The 23,656-nt window shown below is 47.7% G+C and overlaps 5 protein-coding genes across 5 annotated transcripts; 3 read left to right on the top strand and 2 right to left on the bottom strand.

Moving 5' to 3' along the window:
• Positions 1–1,793: 1,793 nt before the first annotated feature.
• Positions 1,794–8,128, bottom strand: GL218_06344 (Fatty acid synthase subunit beta; the record flags this gene model as incomplete). The annotated part of the gene is made up of 2 exons (XM_033583051.1): positions 1,794–2,824; positions 2,887–8,128. 2 exons carry the CDS (start codon positions 8,126–8,128, stop codon positions 1,794–1,796), a joined length of 6,273 nt encoding a protein of 2,090 aa, XP_033433780.1.
• A 909-nt stretch (positions 8,129–9,037) lies between these two features.
• GL218_06343 (Fatty acid synthase subunit alpha) lies at positions 9,038–13,576 on the top strand (the record flags this gene model as incomplete). Its single annotated transcript, XM_033583050.1, has 1 exon — positions 9,038–13,576. The coding sequence occupies one exon, from the start codon at positions 9,038–9,040 to the stop codon at positions 13,574–13,576; it is 4,539 nt and encodes a 1,512-aa protein (XP_033433785.1).
• A 2,191-nt stretch (positions 13,577–15,767) lies between these two features.
• Positions 15,768–18,862, bottom strand: GL218_06342 (SKP1-like protein 19; the record flags this gene model as incomplete). The annotated part of the gene is made up of 3 exons (XM_033583049.1): positions 15,768–16,431; positions 17,916–18,796; positions 18,860–18,862. The coding sequence occupies 3 exons, from the start codon at positions 18,860–18,862 to the stop codon at positions 15,768–15,770; spliced, it is 1,548 nt and encodes a 515-aa protein (XP_033433786.1).
• Positions 18,863–20,546: 1,684 nt separating this feature from the next.
• GL218_06341 (L-arabinitol 4-dehydrogenase) lies at positions 20,547–21,712 on the top strand (the record flags this gene model as incomplete). The annotated part of the gene is made up of 2 exons (XM_033583048.1): positions 20,547–20,728; positions 20,782–21,712. The coding sequence occupies 2 exons, from the start codon at positions 20,547–20,549 to the stop codon at positions 21,710–21,712; spliced, it is 1,113 nt and encodes a 370-aa protein (XP_033433783.1).
• A 663-nt stretch (positions 21,713–22,375) lies between these two features.
• Positions 22,376–23,218, top strand: GL218_06340 (ATP synthase subunit g, mitochondrial; the record flags this gene model as incomplete). Its single annotated transcript, XM_033583047.1, has 3 exons — positions 22,376–22,727; positions 22,818–22,902; positions 22,960–23,218. The coding sequence occupies 3 exons, from the start codon at positions 22,376–22,378 to the stop codon at positions 23,216–23,218; spliced, it is 696 nt and encodes a 231-aa protein (XP_033433784.1).
• Between the last annotated feature and the right edge of the window lie 438 nt (positions 23,219–23,656).

Below are 23,656 nucleotides of genomic sequence, written 5' to 3'. Positions count from 1 at the left end.
CCGCCTGGCCGGATATTAAATACTTCTGAGATATTAAATACCCTGAACCATCTATCCGGCTGGAGTCCATTACTAGCCGAAGGCAATGTATCTTATCACGGGAATCTGGCAATATGTCTGGCTCATCGGATTCTAATACCAGTAATCCAAAACCCCCAATCAATAGAACGCAGACTACCTACCGAGTTGACAAATCAGGAACAGCTCAGAATCGAACGTCTTTCTGGTCTGACAAAAGGTTTCAGTGAACCTTTGCGGCCCCTGGGGAAGAGTATTGCAGAGCCGAGCCACGAGGTCTTTGCAGCAATTCGAGAACTTCGGGAGCCGGTCTAGAACATATGTAGTGCCTAGGACGAAGACGTCGGGGTCGGTCCTTTTTTTGCACAGCTTATAGCAGCCCCATGATTACCAGTGATTACCAGTGATTACCAGTGCTTCTAATGCGATAAGAGGGCATCATCGACGAGTGGCGGGCCTCTAACGACCCCAGACCAGCCAGACCAGCCTCACTGCAATGTCAGACTCTGCTCCCGCATTAAATCTAGGCCCGCGTAGATCCACAAGGGATGGGCATCTCTCACCCATTATCCTTTGCCCATGATCCTATCCAGATGTCTGAAGGGGTTCCCGGTCTAGCTGCGGTACAACGCTCTTTGTTGGTACCGTCTAGTAACGTGACTCTGATGCAGGCTCGTCGGTTAAAGTCAACCTTGTAACAGTTATAGACTGGGCTAGCCAACCAAGCAGCAAAGAACCGTTGAAACGTTAACGGACCGGTCCGTAAAAGCTCTGACTACCTACCTTACTTACATATGTGGTTCTTCAGGTTTACATTCTGCAAAGTTAAAGATAAGCATAATACAAAAAAAAAAAATCAACCCATTTTTTCCGTATCAAGTAGTGTGACCCGGTAGCGCTCCATAACGGGCTATACGGTGCCAGCGTATGGGGAATCGCTAGTTAGGATAAACAGACACCATAAGATTTTAGAAAGAACATACTGTAGAACCCGAATCAGAAATACTAGAACACAAGGATTAATCAGCCTATAACATCTAGCTCAGAAAGAAAATTACCTACCTACCAGGTACCCAACCCAGGTAAATATTGTTTATTTTTAGAAACCTTTGTACTATGATGGACCTTAAAATCCTCGGCATATTGTATTATTAACTGTCTGTTATGATTTTAACCTAACATTCTTTTTTTTTTCTATTAACTACACGGGGTCGACTATACTCGATATTATACGTAAAGACACACTAGAACACCCTTGGCAAGATCAATTTGACATATCGTGGGGAACACGTTGTTTAATTTAAAAATCCAGATCGAGTGAAATGCCAATACAAATCCCAAAAGGGTATGCAGCGAGAGCTGATAACCGTATCCGTAGAGTCAGTGCGGCCACCCTGCTGCGGCCAAGCAGACGCATATCACATATGTAAGTCTTGACATCACGACAAAACCCCTCGAACCCAACCACCGAGTCAAGTGACTCGGCACATCATGCATTCTGCAGAACCATGCGAGGGAGGGAAATTGGGGAGGGAGGGGGGTTCCGTCGTAACGTCGCTTAGAAAGAAAAGTACGGGAGAGTGAGAAAAACTTCGGGATACAACTTCTAATTATATCGTTGACAGCGGACATGAATTTTCCTCATTGGACGCTTTCTAATGCGGACCCCAATAAAATAAAAAAAACATATCTCTTAACGCCGGTTTCCGGGATATACACCACCCACTTTGATATTCGATATACCCATCACCTATTAACATCACGACATCCTGTAATTACTCCCAGCCTTCTAGAACCTTACCGATGCGAGGAGACTGGGTCATGCTATGTACATATTCAAAATAGTCCCTTGTAAGTTCGAACGGTCTAGCCGTCAAGTTCGGTACGTACTTCCCAACGAGCTGTTCCGGATCGATACTCTTCTCCTCGAGGTTCTTGAGTAAGAATGAGCGGAACGATTGTACTCCGGGTCGTAGGTACGAGCTATGAAACGGGACATCGATCCCCCGGAGCGGTACCGTAGCTCGACCTCGTGTTAGCTCCAGCGGCATAGGCTTAGCTCGCGAGTGCCGGTCTGCTTCTTCGATCACTCTGACCAGTAGATTGTTATTATCCTCCGACTCGAGATGACGCACATCTACATTGTGTGCCTTGATACCGTCCATAACATGGCCTAACACGTCTAGACCACGTAGGTCGCCTGCACAGACATATTGCATGTTGCGAATATTGTAATTGACGATCTCTAGGAATGAGCCTGTGACATCGCCAATTGCTTTGACTACGCGCTTGAGTGCCTGCTCGCTGAACCGTGCACTGGCCCGTGAAGGGTCAACGGCGCACATGGAGTAGTTTGAACGACCGGCTTCGTCTCTTTCGACAGCAACTTGCATACACAAGCCGCGGTAAAATACCACTGACACAAGCGTCTCGACTGGCATCACCTTGGCGATGGATGCGAGAGCACTGTATTCACCTAAGGAATGCCCGGCGAAGATGCTGTCTTTCTGAATGGCGCCTTGAGCTCGTAGATCTTCAAAGACTGCCATTTGCATCAGTGTAAGTGCTGGTTGTGTGAACTGTGTCGCCGAGAGCAATCCGGTCGGCGAGCGGAAGGTATACGACGTAGTATATTCTGTGATGGTCTTGAAAACCTTCTCCTGTTTCGGGCTGCCGTCCGTAGCCGGCTCAAGGCTTTGAAAAGTCATAGCTATATAGTTTTGTCTAATGGCTTTGCCTCGAGCGCCACCGAAGTATACTGTGAGCTCTTTTGGATCGTTGCGGACGATGTTAAGAATAGAGAAGCCTGTATGACTAAATTAGTATATTATCCCAAGATGTTTTAGGTAGATGAGGGATGAAACGAACCAAAAGTATCAAGGAAATGCTTGTCGGCACGGTCCCAGACGTCTCTGGCCACTGCACTCTTCTCATACAACTCCATTCCCATTCCCTTCTCTTGAGAACCCTGACCTGTGAATATATATGCAGATGTGGGCTGCTCGATGATGGCTTCACCGACCAATACCTTCTCTCTTGTCTCGTCGCTCTTGACCACCTCAATCTGGATAATCATGAGGCCAGACACCATACCAATATGGTACAGCTGAACCTCAAGCCGATCTCCAGGCAGCACCATCCCGACAAACTTGACGTTATAGTCACGCATCCTATGAGCATTGTTCTCCGTCGCCCAGGTCTCGACTAAGCTCCTGACCGCACCACTGGTGTACATGCCATGAGTTATCGTCCCTGGTAGATTGACGTACTTGGAGAAAACGCGTGAAACATGAACTGGGTTGAAATCTCCCGACACACGGGCGTAATTCTCGTTGGAGACGGGCGCTTCAATCTCCAACGGAGATTTACTATAATTGTTCTGTATCGGGATCGGGTGCTTGAAATAAACGGGCTGGTCCAACTTAGACCCGTTCCGAGCGAGGTATTCCAAGACCGGGTTCCCGCGCGAAGGCCCATCGGAGACGTACTTTACCGTTCCCACGCGGACCAGCTCCTTGGTAGTCGGGATTTCGATCTCGACCGTGCCGCTAGTTTCGACGGAGGCAAATGTGACCTTGTCGCTGAATCGGGTCGAGGTGTGTAGCTTGAATACGACGCTATGACCTAACAGAAGATCGTCGGCGTCTCCTTCTAACTTGAGCCACTTCTTGGCTTTCAGCACGGCAACTTCTTTGGGGCCCTTGAGTGCTACTCTGACTTGAGGCTCAGCTTTACGCTGGAACGTCTTCTTGTAGTCGGCGAAGATACCGCGGTAGAAGAACTGCGAGGTAACCTCCATCACCGGGTTTCCGCCGTCTCGCGTGATTGTGCCGCAAACCTCAACCATCTGACCGGAGTCTTGGTTGATAATAGCAGTGATCTCAGAAGTTGCGCTTAGTGTGTCGCCTTTTTTAAATGGAGTCGCGCCAGGGACCATGCGGAAACGGTTAGAGAGGTGGACAAGCTTCAGCAGGTCCCCGTCGACGGCATGGAATAGGGGCTCCATGAGAGCCTTCCAGCCGACAATGATAGCGAAGTCCATAGGTGCGAGATGATCTCTTCCAGGTCGTTCAATGTAGGCCTCAGCAGTGTTACCCACTGCACGTGCGAACTCACGTATCGCTGGACTGGAGATGGTAGTTTCGCCCCCATCCCAAGGCTTGACATGAGACATCGCTGCATCCAAGCGGATATCGGGCCTATCGGTACCAAACCAAAGCTTGTAGTAAAAGTCTTTAATACGATCGTCTCTAGAAGCCATTTCTTCATGGATAGGCGCGTAGCCCGCTTCAGGATGATAGGTAAATAGAAGCGGGAGTACGACTGGGCTGTTTAGGGCGGTTCTGTGCTCAATAAGATATAACGGAATGACGTTGCCAGACAAGGGACCGATTTTCATCGTCGGCAACTGTTTTCCACTGACATTTTCTTCAACGGTAATAACTGTCTTGTCTGAGTCGTCTGGTTGTGCTATATGTATGACTATCCCGCGAGAAGGGGCAAGAAGACGACGTAGTGGGTTGGCTTCAAGGCGATACCCCTGAACGAAGATATCCGTAGTAAATAGAGCGCGACGCCACGTAGTCTGATCGCCTGCAAGTAATTGCATCCACTCATTTTCGTCCGGAACGGTTGTTCCCGGAATAAATAGTCTCAACTCATTCCTAGTCTCAGAAATAGCGACTCCTTCGAGGATAAGGCGAGCATCGTAAGCAGTGTCTGCCATCTTGTCTCCGAAGTACTCGACAGTTGGTATCTTCTCCTCATTGCCATTATAGAGGCTTTGTGTGAGAATTCTTATATGGCCCTCGTGAATACGATCGAGAATTTCTTTGATGGATTCCTCGGTAGTAGTCGAGTGCTTGGCAGCAACAGGTCCGTGGAGGACGCAGACCCTGCCTACATCTTGGTCGACTACTGCGTCGAGGTCCTCGGACTGCCACAATGAGTCCTTTTTGAACCATACTTCAAAGTCTTCATCCAGACATGGGACGAATGGTACCGGCTTTTGACTAGGGCGCTTACAAAGACCCAAGAAGTGTAAGCAGTCCTGAGAGTTCATAAGCTGCGTAGCCGCCGAAGGGTATATTGCGAGCAGTCTGTTGATAATGGGTAACGGGTCGTCAAGCTCCTCGTACGTCTTTATGAGCTGGCTATTGGCCGCACTCGCGTGTTTAGAAAGGCGCTGCTCGACGTAGCTGATAAAGTCCCCTGTTAACTTGGCAAGAGACTTATCAATCCACCTCTTCTGGTGTTTAATAAACATAAGATTGATCATCCTGGAAATAACCTCGACATAGGTCATCTCCCGGAGGTCAACCGCTTTTCCGGAAGCAGTGAGACCAAACCATGGCTTCTGGAAGTCGGCATTAAGCCGTCGAATGATATATTCGCGAGTATCTTTCTTCTTTAATTCAAGGAGGCGCTTTTCCTTAGGTAGGCTAAATATTTTCTGATCCATCTCAGCCCAGAAAATGACGCCGCGCGTGGCGAGCTTGTGAATAGGTTCTCCCATCTCGGATCGGACGGTGATGATCCCGCCTCCGCCGACAGGTTTCTGATATGTTTTCTCCCATTCCCGGTCATCGAGGCCATGCGCATCGACGATGGCTTGCTTTGCCCCTTTGGATGTATGTGCCTCCTTAGCCACCATACATCGACTTCCAAGGAGAACCCCGTCAAAAGGCATAAGCGGGAGACCGAATTTCTTAGACCAAGTGCCGCTCAGATAGGGGTAAGTATCATCCGAGCCACCAAACCCGGAACCGGCCACAAGCACAATATTAGAACAACGCCGTATTTTACCATACATCTCTAAGATCGGTTCGTGAAAGTCTTCGCATGAGTGGTGTCCGCCACCACGGCCACCAGTCCACTGCATTATTATCGGGAATCCTGGATTAGCCTGGGCGATTTTAACCACCTGTTGGATGGCTTGGACAGACCCAGGCTTGAATCCAATTTGCCTAATTCCAAGCGTTCGAATGTATTCATTCGCGATCTCGAGAGATGGAACGCCGGCGCCAATAGTTAGCCCCTTTATCGGCAACCCTTTTGCGCATAAATCGCGTACAAGTGGGATCTGCCAAGCAATGGCTTTAGGACTGGCGTAGATAACGTTGAGTACTATGCCGCGGCCGGGAGGAATCTCTTTTGAAATCTTCGTGATTGACTCAGTCAAGCTATTCGCGTCGTAATAGCCACCGCATGCTAACTCGACTTCATACCCCGCTTTCATTGCGGCGACTACAAAGTCCCAGTGTACTGTTGTAGGGGTCATTCCAGCAATCATGACTGGCGGAAGACCGAGTAACCTGCTCATCTTGGTATCGACGAACGTCTGGCCGGTGGAAGTCTTCATCAATTTTGGACCATATTGCTTAGCCCAGTTTGTGCCATATGCAAGGTCTGACCTCTTTCGGGCAAAAATCTCGTGCTTACAGCCAATCTCGGGGTGCGTCGGGTTAGTAATATTGGTTGCGAGGATGACACGGGCTCCGGTGCCGTCTTTGATGCGGCTCGTGAGGCCAGCAACACCTGCAGTACGCCCAGGGCCAAAGTCTAGTATGTGTGTAGCATCAGGCATTGCGATGGACTCATCCCAATGTACTGGATCTTGACAGATCATCTTAACAAGAGAGGGCACAATATTATCTGTCCCCTGTAGTTCATTCCTAATGTCTTTCCCGCTGAATGTTGAGTATACTGGGATGGCGAGCTCGCTGGGAGATATGATGGTCTCTCTTAGGTCATCTTGAAGCGCTTCTATAGCTGATCGTAGATAGGGGCTGTGGAATGGGGCCGTTATTGGAAGGAATCTGTTCATGATGTTCAACTTTCTCTGGCTAAATGGTATGCGAGACTCATCCACATTCTCGCTTGCTTTCACCCGACGGAGTTGCTTATTGAGTCCGTACAACGCCATCGGCGGACCAGCAACCACAAAGTTCTTTGTGCCATTCACTAAGGCTATAACGATATGCCGGTCTTCCTGAAGCACCCCATTCACTTTCGCAATGTGCTTTTCGAGGACTTCTCGAGCCATACCCCTAATAGAGAGGGCAGCAGTTGGTTCACCCTCGCCATGTGCTATCGAGTCTTCCAGAGCACTTGGTGGGATAGAAGGGAGTGGATATGCCTCCTGACTGCGAACGCCAATCCAAAAGAGTATCGCGAGCGCCTTCTTGCCCTGTATCTCAAAACTCTGCCAGTCTGCGGATGCAGCAATTATAGCTGCGAGTATGACGCCCTGAGAATGACCTGTTGTACCAGAAAGACGATTTCTCATACCGCCAGGATGTGTTCCAAGAGAAGAAGTTGTGACTATATAATGAAGTATTTGTAGCAAGCCAATGAGAGGAAAGCTCACTGGCGCCGAAACAAGGTAATCGTAATCTGGCTGGGAGTCGGGTTGTTCCAGCCAGCGCATGATATCCAGGCCGTGAGCAAAGGCTTGAGAAGCCCTAACATCGCGTGATAGGCGTTCAAGGAAACGTGCCGCAGGGATAAGAAATCGTCTTGTGAGTGTTGGATAAACATCGTAAACATCTCGTAGTTCGTCAAGGTAAGTTTTCGTATTGCCCTGGCCGCCAAATACAGCATACACACGAGCGGTGCCTTTTAAAGCTGCACGCATAAGGGCTGACTCTGGTGCACCCGTAGGTCGCCTTACTGCTCCGACTGCGATATAATATGACCGGATTACCATAAGTTTATCAATATCATCCGGAAGCCCTGCGACGAATGCGTGAACTTCCTCGCCGTGTAGTAGCTCCCTTTCGAATGACTGGAGGACGAAATTGAGCACCTCCTTATCGAAGCTAGGATCGATATGTGTTTCTACTTCCTTGGCGATAAAGCAGAGGAACTCCGAGACGAGCTCAATAATAGATAACGAGCTATATCCCTCATTATCCTGTTTGCTCGGGTTGACAAGTGTTTTGAGAAATCTATCTCGTAATTGAATAGCGTTGGCGTACAAGAATGTGGGTATTATGAAGGTATGTTCGAGGGTATTGTTGATTAGAGTGAGCGGTTGAGATTGAGATCCCGTCTCAGGTTCTGGAGTGAAGATATCCGGACCTGAGTCCGATCCATCTAATTCTATCATGACTGTGGTTTGGAATTGAAATTCCTGTTTGCTTGTTGGCGTTGATTCCTCTAGATACCAACATATGTCGTGTAAACCGCCAAGCCGGGTAGGTGCAGAATATTTCAGGTCAATAAATGTGAACTAAAGCAAATAAATGTAAGTTTCGCATTCATGAGAGACATGTAAATACACGAATGATTAGGTTTGCTTGAGAGAAGTTTATACTATTCGTATATTAAGAAAAAGCCGAGGGCTTAGAAATGGCTATGTGCTTCTACCAATTCTGCCAGGCTACAATTAAAAATGGCCTAAAGGCTAGGCCTGTTAATAACTGGAATGCGGGATTATGGGAGGATAATAGAGCGCCGGAGCCCTATGATTTGGGAGTTTATCGCCAGTGTAACCAGAATACGGGATTGCAGGATTTGGGGATTCAGGGAATTGGGGATGCTGGGACATTAGGCCTAGAGTGAATAGAATTTCAAGTTGAATACCTTGAATAGTAGCATAACTACCTGCTATCACGAAGAAGCATGCCGCTTTTACTGTAAAATTTTCAATTACATATTTTCTCTGTCGCGTTTCTCATTATTGAGCGAAATCGAGTAATATACTCTTTCGCACATGAGAATTACGCTCTAGTCGAACATTATAGAGTGCCGTCGACAAGCTCAATAGTGAAGTTCGTCAAGATGACACACCAACAACATGAGCGAGAGCTTGCTCATGTGCTCCTCACGGAGTTATTAGCGTAAGTTTCTCTTAACTAAATCAACTTGTATAGACGACGGAACGAATGTTGACACAAGAGATAATAGATACCAATTTGCGATGCCTGTCCGGTGGTCAGAAACTCAGAGTATACTCTTTGACAAAGTCAACGTTGAGAAACTAGTCGAGTTTGGTCCATCACCTACACTATTAAATATGGCAAAGAAAACTCTAGGCCAATTCAATCTCGAGTCGGATGCTGTCAATGGAATTAAGCGTTCTCTTCTCTCGACCAGCGCCAATTACGATGACCTCCGCTACGATATACCTCCAGCCCCAGAAGTAGAGAGGGTAGAGAGGCCGGTATCACAAAGCAATCCGGAACCAACTCCGAATGCACCTACTGCCGAGGCGCCTCCTGCGAACACATCTATCTCTACAAAAGCAGATAGCCCAGTCCCCGATGTCCCAATTACTGCGTTAGAGTCAGTTACGGCACTTATCTCAAGCAGTTTGAAAAAGACATCTTCGGAAATTAAGCTTGATGAAAGCGTTAAAGCCATTTCTGGGGGGAGGTCAATTGTACAGAACGAGATAATAGGAGATATGTTAGAAGAATTTGGGCCGTTGGCGGATGATGTTGAGAACATACCCCTTAAGGAACTTGCTGCGACAATTCAAGGTACATACGACGGAAAGTTGAAGAAATGTTTACGCACTCGGATTGAGAAGATGGTTGGATCGAAAATGCCTGGCTCGTTCGACTTAATCTCTGCCAAATCCTACCTAAATGACAAATGGGGTCTCGCCTCCGGAAGACAAGACTCAGTTCTCTTACTAGCGCTTGGGCAACAGCCAGCAGCTAGATTAAAGAAGAACGAGGATGCCGAGGCATTCTTCGACGCTATTGCCCAAGGGCACTTAGACAGTGCAGGTCTATCTAGACAAGGGAGCACGGCTGTAGCCAACCCACAACAGACTATGCTCGATTCTAAAGTAGTACAACAGCTACGCGATGAGCACTCACAATTAAAGAAGAAGATTGCCGCCCTTCTTTTAGATGATGACGACTCCGCGACATCATCCGGAACTATCGATGATTCGGCAGAGACACAGGATAAAATCGATATGTACGAAAAAGAATTAGGAGAAGACTTCTGCAATGGTATCAAGCCGATCTTCAAGGCCGATCATCAGCGATCATATGATTCTGTCTGGAATTGGGGCCACGTCGATCTACTAGACGAGTACTATAAGCTCCTCGAAGGTAGCAAGAGCCAGAATGATCTTGAATCGGCTATAGCTAGCCTTAGAAGTAGGGCCAGCGGCAGACTCGAGAGGGCCAGACAGTACTTACTTAACAAGGTACACTCGAAAGACAACGGGATCGAAGGAATTAAAACGATGCTTAACAAGCTCGATCCTAAAGAGACGAAGCCTATAAAAGCCAAATCGCAAGAAAGCTACCAAGACGTTCTACTCTCAACTCCGAAGCAGCAATCTGAGCCCAAAGCCACAGAAACAAAGTCCCCTCATATACTTAGGAGAAAAGGGGCTTCGTGGACTCCGGACCAACAGCTAACGACCCTCATGAGCACAGACAACCAAATTGCGACGAAAACGTTTGCTGGAAAAGATGTCCTCCTGACAGGCGCGGGTCCAAATTCGATCGGCATAGTCCTTCTACAATCACTTCTCCAGGGAGGAGCCAGGGTTTTAGTCACGACCAGCAGGACCATGCCCGAGGCGGGCCCTATTTACCAGGAGATATTCGCACGCTACGGGGCCAACGGATCCAAGCTCGTTGTTCTTCCATGTAACCAGGGAAGTAAACAAGATATAGAGAACCTGATCGCCCACATCTATGACCCGGTCAACGGTCTTGGGTGGGATCTCGATTTCATTATCCCGTTTGCGGCACTGCCTGAAAAGGGCCGTGAGATCGACAATATCGATTCGAAGTCGGAGCTTGCGCATAGAGCTATGCTGACAAATGTATTGAGGATCATGGGTGCTGTTAAGCTCGCAAAGGAGTCGAAAGGCTCTCGTACAAGGCCGGCGCAGGTCTTGTTGCCCCTTTCTCCTAACCACGGCACGTTCGGGAATGATGGCCTATACTCCGAATCTAAGATCGGACTGATGGCGTTATTGAATAAGTGGTCCTCTGAGAGTTGGAGCGATTATCTATGTCTTTGTGGCGTCATTATTGGCTGGACTCGAGGCACAGGCCTAATGGCAGCTAACGACGCAATTGCAGAGGAGATTGCTAAGCGTGGTGTGACCACCTTCTCGACGGAAGAGATGGGACGACTTATAATAGGACTCATGTCAGACCCCGTAGTATCGATCTGCCAGACTGAATGTCTCCTGGCGGACCTGAGCGGCGGCATGGGTAGCGACCCCGAGCTAGCAACATTCATTGCTGGAATAAGGAATTCGATGCGTCAAAACGAGGAGGTCAAACGGGCTTTAGCTGAAGAAGAAGCCCTTGACGAGGTCGCTACTCGAGGCAAACCCACCACGACGTCGCAATCGAATTCGGCGTTACCTAAACAACCTCTAGTTGACCTTGAGCTAGGTTTTCCAACACTACCTGACTACACGACCAAGCTGAAACCCCTAAACACCAAGCTAGATAATATGGTCGATCTAGAGTCAGTCGTAGTTGTGGTCGGCTTCGCCGAAATTGGACCTTGGGGAAATTCCCGGACAAGATGGGAGATGGAGCTCAAAGGCGAGTTGTCAATCCAAGGTTGTATTGAACTGGCTTGGATGACGGGACTTATCAAGCATAATCCCAAGCCAGCTTCTCCGACAGACGGCGCCGCAGCCGCGTGGCTAGACGTAGCTACCGGCACGCCTGTGCATGACCACGAAGTAAAAGCAAAGTACGAGAAGCAGATTCTAGAGCATACAGGACTTCGCCTTATTGAGCCGAGCCCTCTGGACCACCCCAATCGGGACAGCAAGCAGTTCCTCCAGGAAGTCATTGTCCAGCACGACCTGGAGCCCTTCACCGCGTCATTCGACACGGCGATGGAGTTTGTACGAGAACAGGGCGACAAGGTCGAGATCAAGCAAATATCCAAGAGCGACCAGTTCTCCGTGCGTCTGAGGAAAGGCGCCACTCTGATGATCCCCAAGGCAAGAATCTTCGACAGGATCGTCGGTGGCCAACTCCCAGCGGGCTGGGACCCGACAATATACGGACTCCCGCAGGATCTCTGCGAGAGCGTGGATCGATGTACGCAGATGGCACTTGTATGCGCTGCCGAGACCTTCCTCTCGGCAGGAATCACAGATGTCTACGAACTATACAAAACGATTCACGTCTCAGAACTTGCGAACTGCGTGGGATCAGGCATGGGGGGCGGCCAGTCCTTACAGAAGCTCTACCGCCAAGGGTATCTTGACCGGCCGGTGCAAAGCGACATCCTAGCCGAGGTGTTCATCAACACGACGGGGGCATGGCTGAATATGCTCCTCATGTCGTCGGCGGGTCCGACGAGAACGCCTGTTGGCGCCTGCGCGACAGCGCTCGAGTCTCTCAACCAAGGGTACGATCTTATTACAAGCGGCGCTGCGAAGGTCTGTCTAGTAGGGGGGTTCGACGACATGACGCAGGATACGTCGGCAGAATTTGCCAATATGAAGGCGACGAACAACAGTATGGCCGACATTGAGCGCGATCGCGCGCCACACGAGACATCTCGCCCGTGTGCCTCGTCGCGGAAAGGATTTGTGGAATCGGAGGGGTGTGGCATGCAGTTACTTACCAACGCCAAGGTAGCCCTAGAGTTAGGCCTGCCCATCCGATCTATCGTCGCGCATGTTCAAACGGCCAGCGATGGCGTCGGTCGCTCGGTTCCCGCCCCTGGAAAAGGCATCATGGTCAACGTCCGCGAAAGCCCTAGCCTCGGACCGTCCCCGCTCCTAGACATCGACTATAGGAGACGGTTGCTCGAGCACTCCCTAAAGTCGATCCGCGAGCGTCAGGAGCTTTTCGGTCCTCTGGCGGGTATATCCAGCGGCCCAGTTGACGAGCTCGAGCTCGAGCTAGCTGCTCGGCGCGAGGAGAAGGAGGCCCGACGCAGATTTGGCAACGCCTTCTGGACGCACGACACGCGCATTTCGCCCTTGCGCGGAGCCCTAGCCGTCTGGAACCTGACTGCCGACGACATCGGCGTCGTGTCTCTCCACGGCACATCGACAGATCTCAACGAGAAGAACGAAGTGGAAGTACTCCACCGGCAACTCAGCCACCTCGGCCGCACCCCCGGCAACGCGGCCCTAGCCGTGTGCCAGAAATATCTAACCGGCCATCCCAAAGGTGCCGCGGCGGCCTGGATGCTCAACGGGTGTTGCCAGATCCTCGACACGGGGGCCGTCCCAGGCAACAGGAACGCAGACAACATCGACGTTGCGCTTGAGCCCTGGGAGAACCTCGTGTTCCCCAGTCGGACTATCCAAGTTGACGAGGTAAACGCGTTCAGCGTGACGAGCTTCGGCTTTGGCCAGAAGGGGGCCCAAGCGCTCGGTGTACACCCTAAGTATGTATTGGCGACGATTGGTGAGGGACGGTATGACGAGTATTGCCGCGTCCGTCAACAGCGATACTTTAAGGCAAAGCAGCACTTCCAGAATACATTATATGGCGGCAGTATGGTGGTACTGAAAGATGAGGCGCCATATCCAAAAGCTCGACTGGTAGAGACTTTGGTGGATGCATCGGCAAGATTTGGAGGGGAGGAGTAGTATGTATGTATGCTGTAACACATGACTTATACTGCTCTTTGGTATTTCTATAGCTAGGCGTTAGGTCATTATTCCTGGAGTAAGGATCGGCTTGATGACTTAGATACATATTAAGATACATATTAATAGGAGATATAGCCGGTAGCCTTTATATATGAATACGAGTTGTGTAAATGATACAACAAGCCACTCTCTAGTTATTGTCTCTCGCTCTTGTGTTCTAATTGATTTATTTCCAAGGCTTATCTATATCCCTGGTATATCATTAATGCATCAGCGCGATTATAGTGCCAGTTAAACTCCTTTTCCTCCTTGCAATACTCGCAGTCCTTTTTCTGCTCACCTTTCTTATGTCCCAGGTATCCGCGCCTACAAAGAACACACCAGTGGTCGTGGAAGTACTTGCCCGCACCGAACAAGTCTTTACAGCGGTCTAAGATAGTCATCTCAGCTACCTCTTTATCTGTTACGAAACTTGGTTTAGCTACTAAGTCTTCAAATTAAAGATGTCTTTAAAGTGACTACGGCTAAATACCTTCGAGTTTTCTAGCAGCTTCTATCATCATCTTCCGCGCTTGGTCATAGAACTCGGCCGTAGGAGAGTCTTTATTACGAAGCTTATTAATCAATGCTTCATCTATCGCACTAACAGCGACCCAATCCCTTAGCCGAGGGTCGGCGCCATGATCCAACAACCACCTCACTAGATCAAGACTTTCGTAGTGGTCCAATGTAGTCATAGTGCGCCAGTCGCGGTTTTGGGGGTTCTCAATCGCTTCTTGCAAAGGCCGGCTTGAATGAGGGAGCAGTTTGTTAACGTCTAAGCCGGCAGCGATAGCTTCCTCTGCCCAAGTTATTCGTAGCGCGACGGGCGCAAGCGATTGGCAAATACTTTGGATTCTAATTTCGGGTCTAGTCTCAGGGCGGTTGGGGTTATCTCTGGCCCAATATTCTATATCTTCTTGGGTTATAGGTCTTTTAGACACCACGATATGGGGAGTCTGGGCCATTTCTTCGATTTGAGACCCGGAAATGCATTAAATTGAATGTTATACAGTCTGTATGTAGGTAGGATTTTACTTGGCGTTACATCATATGTCGTAGCTTAATATTGTTGAGATTATATTCATTCGAAAATGTTAAATAACATATAGCAGGCACTTTAAACCTAGATGGAAGACTAAAAGACTAAAAAATATTCAAATCAATGATGTTAGCTTAGATATATCTTAATAAGATTTGGGTTGAGGGGGAGTTTGTGGACAAAGCCATGGATGGTGGCTTGATGAGGCTTAGCTAAGCAACCCTGAAGGATGAGACATCCAGAAGAATACTTTTAATCAGAATACTTTTAATATAAAGTCATATTTAAAATTCCATATGGGAAAAATAAAATTATTATCATGTTTTATAATTACGCACGCTTGGTGAATATAAAAGCTCTGTTTATTTGAGGTATTTAGTTAGCTAGCTAAATGTATAAGGCTATTTGGCTCTTTGACCCCTTTCTCCTGGCAGTGACTAAATACCTACCTACATATATTGAAAAAACAACAAGAATCAACACATACGACCATAGGATCCGGAGAACTCGGGATCCCGTCCGCTCTCCCCTAGATAAACCGGATACCGCCGGACTAGTAGTTGGGTCGGTGACGACCAGCGAATCCCCGGTGTTGTATGTTTTTTTGGCCTTTTTTTCGGATCGTTTATTTCACAAGTTCTAGTTAGATAGGTACCTATCTACCTACCTACCTCTCATAGCAGACTCTACAACATCCAAACATGAAGAAAGCGAATATGGAAGATAATTCACACTCGTAATAAGTATTACAATAAATTGAGGAACCCCCCCCCCCTTTTTTTTTTCTATTTTACTATTTTATACTAATAATACACTAACATAGATAGGTAGGTAGTCAAGCTGAACTAGGGATTTCTAAAGAGAGACCTGTTTCCAAAGAGGAACGAATTGCCTTGCGGTCCTATTGTCAGGGTATAAGTGGGTAAGGAGGCCTACAGGGGTCTATCTACTATATAAGGGCGCGTAGCGCCCTCGAAAGAGAGTAGAATCAGGCGTTACTAGTTCAATATATCATCCTTTTGGTCTACCTATCCTAGATATTCACTCTGTGTATGACATCAATCACCAGTGTATATACCCCTCGACACCTATACGCGAGTAGAGAAGTTAGTCATAGTAACTTGGGTCAGGGTCAGCCCACCCGTGGTCCTTGCGAATCTGCTCCTCTTCCTCGGGGGTAAAATCATTTTGGACTCCAAAGTACTCACGCATCTGCTCCGTCGACATGTTGTCAACGACCATCGCAATCCACCTGGCGCAGTGTTTGAAGAGGTCCTCGATGTCGAAGAAGTTCGCCGCCGTGATCAGGTCGAAGACCTCCTCCTTGTCGAGCCTGTCTAGGAACGCCTTGTCCCAGGCGGGAATCACATCGGAGGGATTCTCGTAGGTGGTGGATTTGATGGGCCCCTGGTCGCTCTCCGAGTCGTCGTTGGCCGGCTCCGGGGGTCCGACCTCCTCGCCCCGAGCCTCGCGCTCCAACCGGTCCGCTTCACGCGCTTCCCGGGCCTGCTTGCGCGTTAGTCGACGAGCCTCCTTTGCAAGCTTCTCGGCTTCGTCTTTCGCCTCTTCCTCAGCCTTCGTTACGGCCGTGGCCTCGCACCATTCAACGATGAGAATCAGAGTCTTTGCGTCAACTTCCGAGATGGGGATTTCAGTGGTCCCCTCCTCGTCGATATCGTTCATCATGTCGGCAAGGACCTCGGAAAAACGAGCAGCCTCGCGGCTAATGCGAATAAGTTTGCCATCCGCGGAGCGAAGGCGAAGCATATCTCTGCTTTCAGAAGCCATCTTGATCAGATTTATTCAATGGTAAGATATAACTTGAGTTAATAAAGTGTTGTAGGGGTTTCTTGATGATAAATGTTCAGAAGACTCTTAAGTTCTCAAAGAATGATAGATTGTGTGATGATGGTGGAAAAAAAGTGAGAAGAGACTTGAGCGGAAAGCAATGCTTATATATCGTGGTTTATCAATACAATGTGCAAACACATTGATTTACAATCAATTCATACCAGAGATGTATTGTATCAACACCTTGCAGATTTTATCTGCACTTCAATAAAACTGTTACCTGAAAGTCTGTGATCAAAGACATTGTTCCATAATACAAGACATGGTCACAGTCAAAGATAAAACCATTCGATTGGTTCAATACAATTCGACATCTAGGGAACAAGAAGGTTGTTTCTAGCTAGTATAGATTTACGTCGTTTGCCTTTCAATTAGGTCTGCATTATTCTCAATAAAGCAAACCAAATTACCTGGATACCGACAGCTTCTAACCATCATACCTCTGAGCCCAAACGAAAACACTTTTTTTCTCCTTTGTTTATTAAACAGAATGCCACCGAAGAAGGAAAATAAACCAAAAGAAGATACGCCAGAGAAGGAAGATAACGCCTTATTTTTCCGAGTGCTGGGTGTCTATGAACATTATGCAGTACTCACAGCCCTGTACCGAACATATATGTTCATCTTTCCGGGCACACCAAAGAAGGAGCGCAAACCAAAGAAGTAATATCATTTGATGGGTTAGGGTTATTAATTAGCCCGAGAAGGCTTGTGTTATAAGTTTGACAAACACACAGTGAACCATTGCATAGTACCATAATCTCTATACGTAGCCCCCTCTCATAATAAAAAACATATTTACCTCCTCATTTATCGCACCTACTCATGTATCTTAGATAATTTAAAAAATTTCATACTTAGATGTGCTCGTAACAACATAGAATATGATTTTGCGCAAATCCTATATACCAGCTCGTCATACTTCTTAGGGAGATAAGACCTCTCGTGAGCCGTCTTCGTAAACTTTCTCCGCTGGAGTCTGTTATCATGTTAACTTATTCTGCGTAGGAAAATTTAAATGACTATGAAACAAACAATCGTGGGCACTAGGGAAGAGGCAGCATGCGTCGGGATTGGCTGTTTGGATCCCCCGAGAATGATATGCTGTCCGGTAGGCATAGTAGAATAACACTCGTTACGGTGACACTTGACTAGAGAGCGAGTAAATAAAGGCAACTTACCAAGTCTATCCCATGAGTGTTAACAAAGGCGCAATTAAACTTTTGGCACTTTTGATACCTGCAATGATGGCCCCAATAGCAATCAACATTCTTACAACCGCTCTTGTAATTGCATAAAGAGCCTCTAGCTTTAATTCGTAAGATGAGCTGCTCGGCCGGCCTCAGGGGGACCCCATGGTAGTACAAGCATGCGTTTTCCTCACAAATACCATGCAGATGGTACCTGTTGCAAGGCTTCCTGTTTCCCTCTTCTTCGCAGCGCTCTTTGAAGCGCTGCTCGGAGTAGGCATCGGCTTGCGGTAAGGGTCCATCGACACGCTGACCCAAGGCATTGACGAAATAAAATTTGCGGGGAGATGCCATCATCGATTTCACTGGCGTAGCCACAGGCTTTTTAAAACTATTGACGAACGGAATCGTGCTAGTCCACGAAGAAGCGATGGCAGAATAGTTGATTGTCTTGTTTACTGACGATGGTGTTATTGGGTTTGGCTTGTTTGTCGACGGCGGAGGAGTCGGTGGAAGCCAGCCTTCTGGAAGGAGTTCAGAGCGAAAGACATCGTTAAACTTAACTCTGCCGAATGCCAGCTCGCTAAATTCGCGCGGGGGCTGGGTAGTTTCAAGTAAAGTGATCTTGTTAAGAACAGATGTCTCAAGTTGATATGGCCTGAGTTCGACGATATAACCTTTGTCGTGGCAAGGCCCAAAGATAATATGCTTGCACTGAAGATTATGCACCATCAACCGCAGCGTTTCGCGGACTTTAAAATCAGCCTGCTCCTTGCCCTTGCCGACGTCGATAAAAGAAAAAAGACCCTGAGCACGACTAAATCCGCGAGCGAAGGCGGATAGCTCGCTCATGCTCTTCGCAAGGTCAACACTAAAAAGCTTTCTGGAGAGGCCTTCGAGGTTAAGAACGACCTGGACCATTATATGCCATGTTTCTATGTTAACGTCTGGATAAGCTTCTTTAAGATGCTTCTTAATGTCGTCGCGCAATTGATGAGCGGCCATCGCGCCGCCGTCTTCGCCCTTCCTAATCCAATCGTCGCGAAAAACAGCGCCGTCGCCATCGATAATAGCAATAGCAAAAGAATTAACATCCTAGGAAACTTTTAGCACATCTGATATTACGGGCTATGTAGGGGCCTAGGTAGTATGCTTTACCATTTTATGTCGAATATTAGTGAGCTTCGTGTTAGCATCATTAGCTCGAGACTGATATATAGAGCGTGTTTGAACCTCATTATCAAATTCTTTACATTTCGACTCGAAGCGCTGTTCGAGGTCATCGTATTTAGCTATTAAATCTTTAATCATATCTTCTCTCTCTTTATCAAGCTGATTAAAATGCTTAAGGCGAGCTAAATAGTCAACGCCACTTTTGAATTCGCCGTTATTCATTTTAAAAATAGTGATTGTAAGCTAACTAAAATTGGGAAGATGATATATATAAGGATATATATAAGGCGATGGATAACAGCAATAGCTTTATTGAGAAGTAGATAAGTGTAGTAGATAAGTGTAGTAGATAAGTGTAGTAGATCAGGTTAGTAAGGTTAGGTAGTTGAGGTAAGTCAAGTTGAGGATTTGTGTCCGATTTGGAGTAGAATGCGAACCTAATCTGCTAATGTTGCATCCTAATTGATGACAAATTTCGCCCCTCAGTTCTTCAAGTTCTGGTGCAAGAATGTGGCTGGTGTGGTACATGTATCACCACAAAACAGGTAATATACATGAAGGGCTTTGCCACTGACATATACATGTATATAGTTTACCATCTTAACAATATTAACTTCATCTCTTGAAGAATTCTAGTATACTAACTACCTAGTCTCATATTGCCCCTAAGAGGAGTTCGCATCAGATGAATGGCTCGCTACTAAAAACACGGGGGTCCTATTTAATTGCATATATGCAAAGCGACCGCAGATCCATGCTCTATGCTAGATGTATCTAGAGGGACTTATTGGATTCTAGATCTATGTGCACGTTATATAACATTTCCCATTCGTGGGGCTATACGCGCCAGAACAACATGTAGGGTCTGCTCGATACCTGGTTGCGTAAAGATAAGACGTGGAAACGTGGAAACATCTATTATCTACCTCTTACAAGCAAATTTGACAGACCAGGTGATGATAGACCCCGAAAGTCACGATGTTGCCTCGGATGGTTGTTACATGGCGCAAGTATGTACATGGAGAAACAAAAGAAAAAGTCTAGCAGAACTAATAGAATTGTTCCTGCGGCCGACATCCGAAGCTAGTTACCCATCGTGAGGCGCGCTACTGTAATGCCCACCACATGATAGAGATTTTGCGGGGATGAGACCTTGACGATGTGCTGTACGACAAGAATAATTGGTGCGGTAAAGAGGACAAACTTGTCCGTCCCCATATCCCCCATTTTAATCGGACGTATAGCAGCCGAACGTCATCGCATTGCTATCCCCAATTAAGCACCTTACACCCCCCTTCATGCAGACAGAGCACAAAACATTCACAATACCATTGACCTACTAGCATTTTATACGTGTAAGCGACGATGATATATAGTCCCGATGCAGATATAGTTTCCGATCCATGTAGGGCCACAGCTCGGTGGCCGTATTAGACCACGAGCTAGATGAAAACATATCCGACATCGTCTTAGATCAGCCAGTTTCGGGTCAACAGTCTAGAATTCGACAAAATACTGGGGAACGGAAGCGAAGAGGTCGGGAGACATAATAACGGGCAGGCCCCTCCTTTGAGCTTCCCCTCCTAATGGTTTGAAACTCTCTTTGAACCTTCTCTATCTCCGTTCGTCGTTGTCCTTTGTCTTGCTTCAATTTCTTCTCGAACCTGTCAAAATGAGCTCAACTACAGTTGAGACTGTCGTGAAGCCTTCCAAGGCAAACATTGCTGTCTTCACGAATCCCGCCCACAAGCTATGGATCAACGAGGCAGAACCAACAGTGGAGGATGTGCAGAAGGGAGAGAGCCTAAAACACGGTGAAGTCACTGTTGCTATCAAGAGCACTGGGATATGTGGGTCAGTAGCCTTTGTATAAGACGAGTAAGACTGTCTTGCTAATCGTTACGCAGCTCCGACGTCCACTTCTGGCACGCAGGATGCATCGGACCTATGATCGTGGAGGGAGATCATATCCTGGGACACGAATCCGCTGGCCAGGTTATCGCGGTACATCCGTCGGTGACACACCTAAAAGTTGGAGATCGAGTCGCGATAGAACCGAACATCATTTGCAACGAATGCGAGCCTTGCCTAACGGGTCGTTACAACGGTTGCGAGAAGGTCCTATTCCTATCGACACCCCCGGTTCCGGGCCTATTAAGGAGATACGTAAATCACCCAGCTATCTGGTGTCACAAGATTGGAAATATGTCATACGAAAACGGAGCGATGTTAGAGCCTCTCAGCGTTGCACTGGCTGGTATGCAAAGAGCCGGTGTTAATCTTGGTGACCCGGTACTGGTCTGCGGTGCTGGACCGATCGGATTAATCACATTGCTGTGCTGTCAAGCTGCTGGCGCTTGCCCTCTAGTCATCACAGACATTGATGAAGGACGATTGAAATTCGCCAAGGAGATCTGCCCGTCAGTCATAACGCACAAAGTAGAGAGGGCGAGTGCCGAAGATTCGGCTAAGAAAATAATAGAATCTTTCGGTGGCATCGAACCATCACTGGCTATTGAATGCACTGGAGTGGAGAGCAGCATAGCATCGGCCGTTTGGGCTGTTAAATTCGGAGGCAAGGTATTCATCACCGGTGTTGGAAAGAACGAAATCAACTTCCCCTTTATGCGAGCCAGCACTCGAGAAGTTGACGTAGAGTTCCAATACCGATACTGCAACACATGGCCTCGAGCTATTCGCTTGGTCGAGAATGGCGTAGTAGACCTCTCAAAGCTTGTTACTCATCGATTCAAGCTTGAAGACGCTCTTGACGCCTTCAACACGGCAGCAGATCCCAAGACGGGAGCCATTAAAGTTCAAATTCAAAGCCTTGATTAGCTTGAGTTCTGCTATACCCATAAGAGAATGTACGACAGCGTTAGGGGTAGGCCATTACATGTAGAGTAAGGCTACGGCCAAGGTCAAGTGAATCTTTGGGAATATAGGTATCCTCTTAAGGTAATAATATAAAATAAAGCATAATAAATACTATAAATTAAACCAACTGTTATAACATGACGGATTCAATGTGAAGTTTACCATACTTTAGGAGAAAGAGTATAACTAATAATATAAAGACAAAAAATGAAACCATAGGGTCCAAAAGGTGAAAGGTAAAGAAGATATGGGATGAATATGTAGAATAAGTGAATTGAGAAGGACCCTTTAATCATTACTAATATAGAACTTTCCTTACTTACTAGTAATCTGATTGGTCAATTGCTCAAGATCCACGAGTACCGCTGTACCTAGGTTTTTAACCTTGAGGTCCAAGCTCGGATCGGGTTTTTCCGCCGGGGGGTACATTTTCGAACAGCCGATTTAGAACCTTTTGAGTGTTTTTTTTTCCAGTGCGAGAAACAACTTCCCCATCGACGACGACCCTTGCGAACTCCCACCCCTTCCCTCCGCCACCCTCTCCATTTAATTCCCCGGTCAATCGACGCGACCTAGGCCTCTTACTCGTACGTCTCAGAGTAACCCGAATACCCGAGTCCAGCAATGTCGTCCGCTCTCGCACGTCCCCTGCTTCGGCAATCGGGAGCTTGGGGTCGCATGGCGGCCCGAAGGTTCGAGTCGACTACTACCGCTAAGGCTTCCGAGGCGGCTAAGGAGACGGCTAAGGAGACTGCATCGAAAGCCTCTTCGAACGCTTCCCAAACTGCCTCGCAGTATGCCGCAAAGGCGTCCGAATACACAGCGAAGGCAACCGAATACTCGGCTAAGGCAGCGCAGGGTCTCTCGAGGGTCACTTCGACGGCTGGTCCGGCCATTGCAGGCGCCGCCAAGGGAATTGCGAACTCGCTGGGCAAAGTTGGTGGTCGCACTGGAAGATTAGTCGCATTTTTTGAGAGTACGTGGAACCATGTGATAGCATCACGGATTACTTAGGAGGGACGTATATGTGTTTGTTTGGATAGCGACTGATGCTTTGGGTTTGCAGGATCAGTACCTACGGTCGTCTACTACTCCAAGGTCGGCTCGGAACTCGCCAAGATCGTCTTCAGGGGTCAGAAGATGTCACCACCGTGAGTTTAAGGCATACTTACAGATTATTCCTCGTGGATCTAACGAGATATTCGTAGTTCTCTTACTACTGTCCAAAGCTACTGGCAGAACGTGTTGCAGTCCGCGAAGAACCCGACTTCTCTGCTTCAGACGGCATCCAAGATTGCAGATCAACCCGCCAGTATCATCCAGCAAGCGAGAAATATCAGCAGAGCTCAGCTCATTACTACCGGCGTTCTGGTTGCGGAATGCGTTGGCTTTTTCACCGTCGGTGAGATGATCGGCCGCTTCAAGATAATTGGGTACCACGGTGGCTCTCACGCCGAGCACCACTAAGGCAGCCTCTCGAGAGAATGATTAACTAAGATACCTCTGTATTACGCATGGATGGGGGAACGTTATAGACGGGGTGGGTGTCGTTCTTGCATTCGAGGAAACATAGTGGGTAACACGAAGGGACGAAGGGACGAAAGGTCCGAGTTCGGACTCTCTTATTAGATACTGCCGGAGGTAGCCATATGCCCCTAACAGGAAGATCAGGCTGTCTCTATAATCGGCTACGGCATCGTGGAATGTGTAAAGGGAGAGAAGGCCGAAGCTAGGAACAAGTGTCCTCACCCTGTATATTCACTCTCGCCCCCTTCGCGCGCTCTACGCCGTCGACCATATTTTCCTTTGTTCATGTCATCCTGTACAATAACTATACAAACTTTGCATCAAGATGGGAATCCCGCTGTCAACGAATAAAGTAATTGCCCACCGTTGTCTCGTTTA

Source organism: Daldinia childiae (assembly GCF_008694065.1).
Source record: "Daldinia childiae strain JS-1345 chromosome Unknown Scaffold6, whole genome shotgun sequence".
NCBI lineage: Eukaryota > Fungi > Ascomycota > Sordariomycetes > Xylariales > Hypoxylaceae > Daldinia > Daldinia childiae.
The sequence above is the reverse complement of the archived record's forward strand: the minus strand, read 5'-3'. Positions and strand labels throughout refer to the sequence as shown.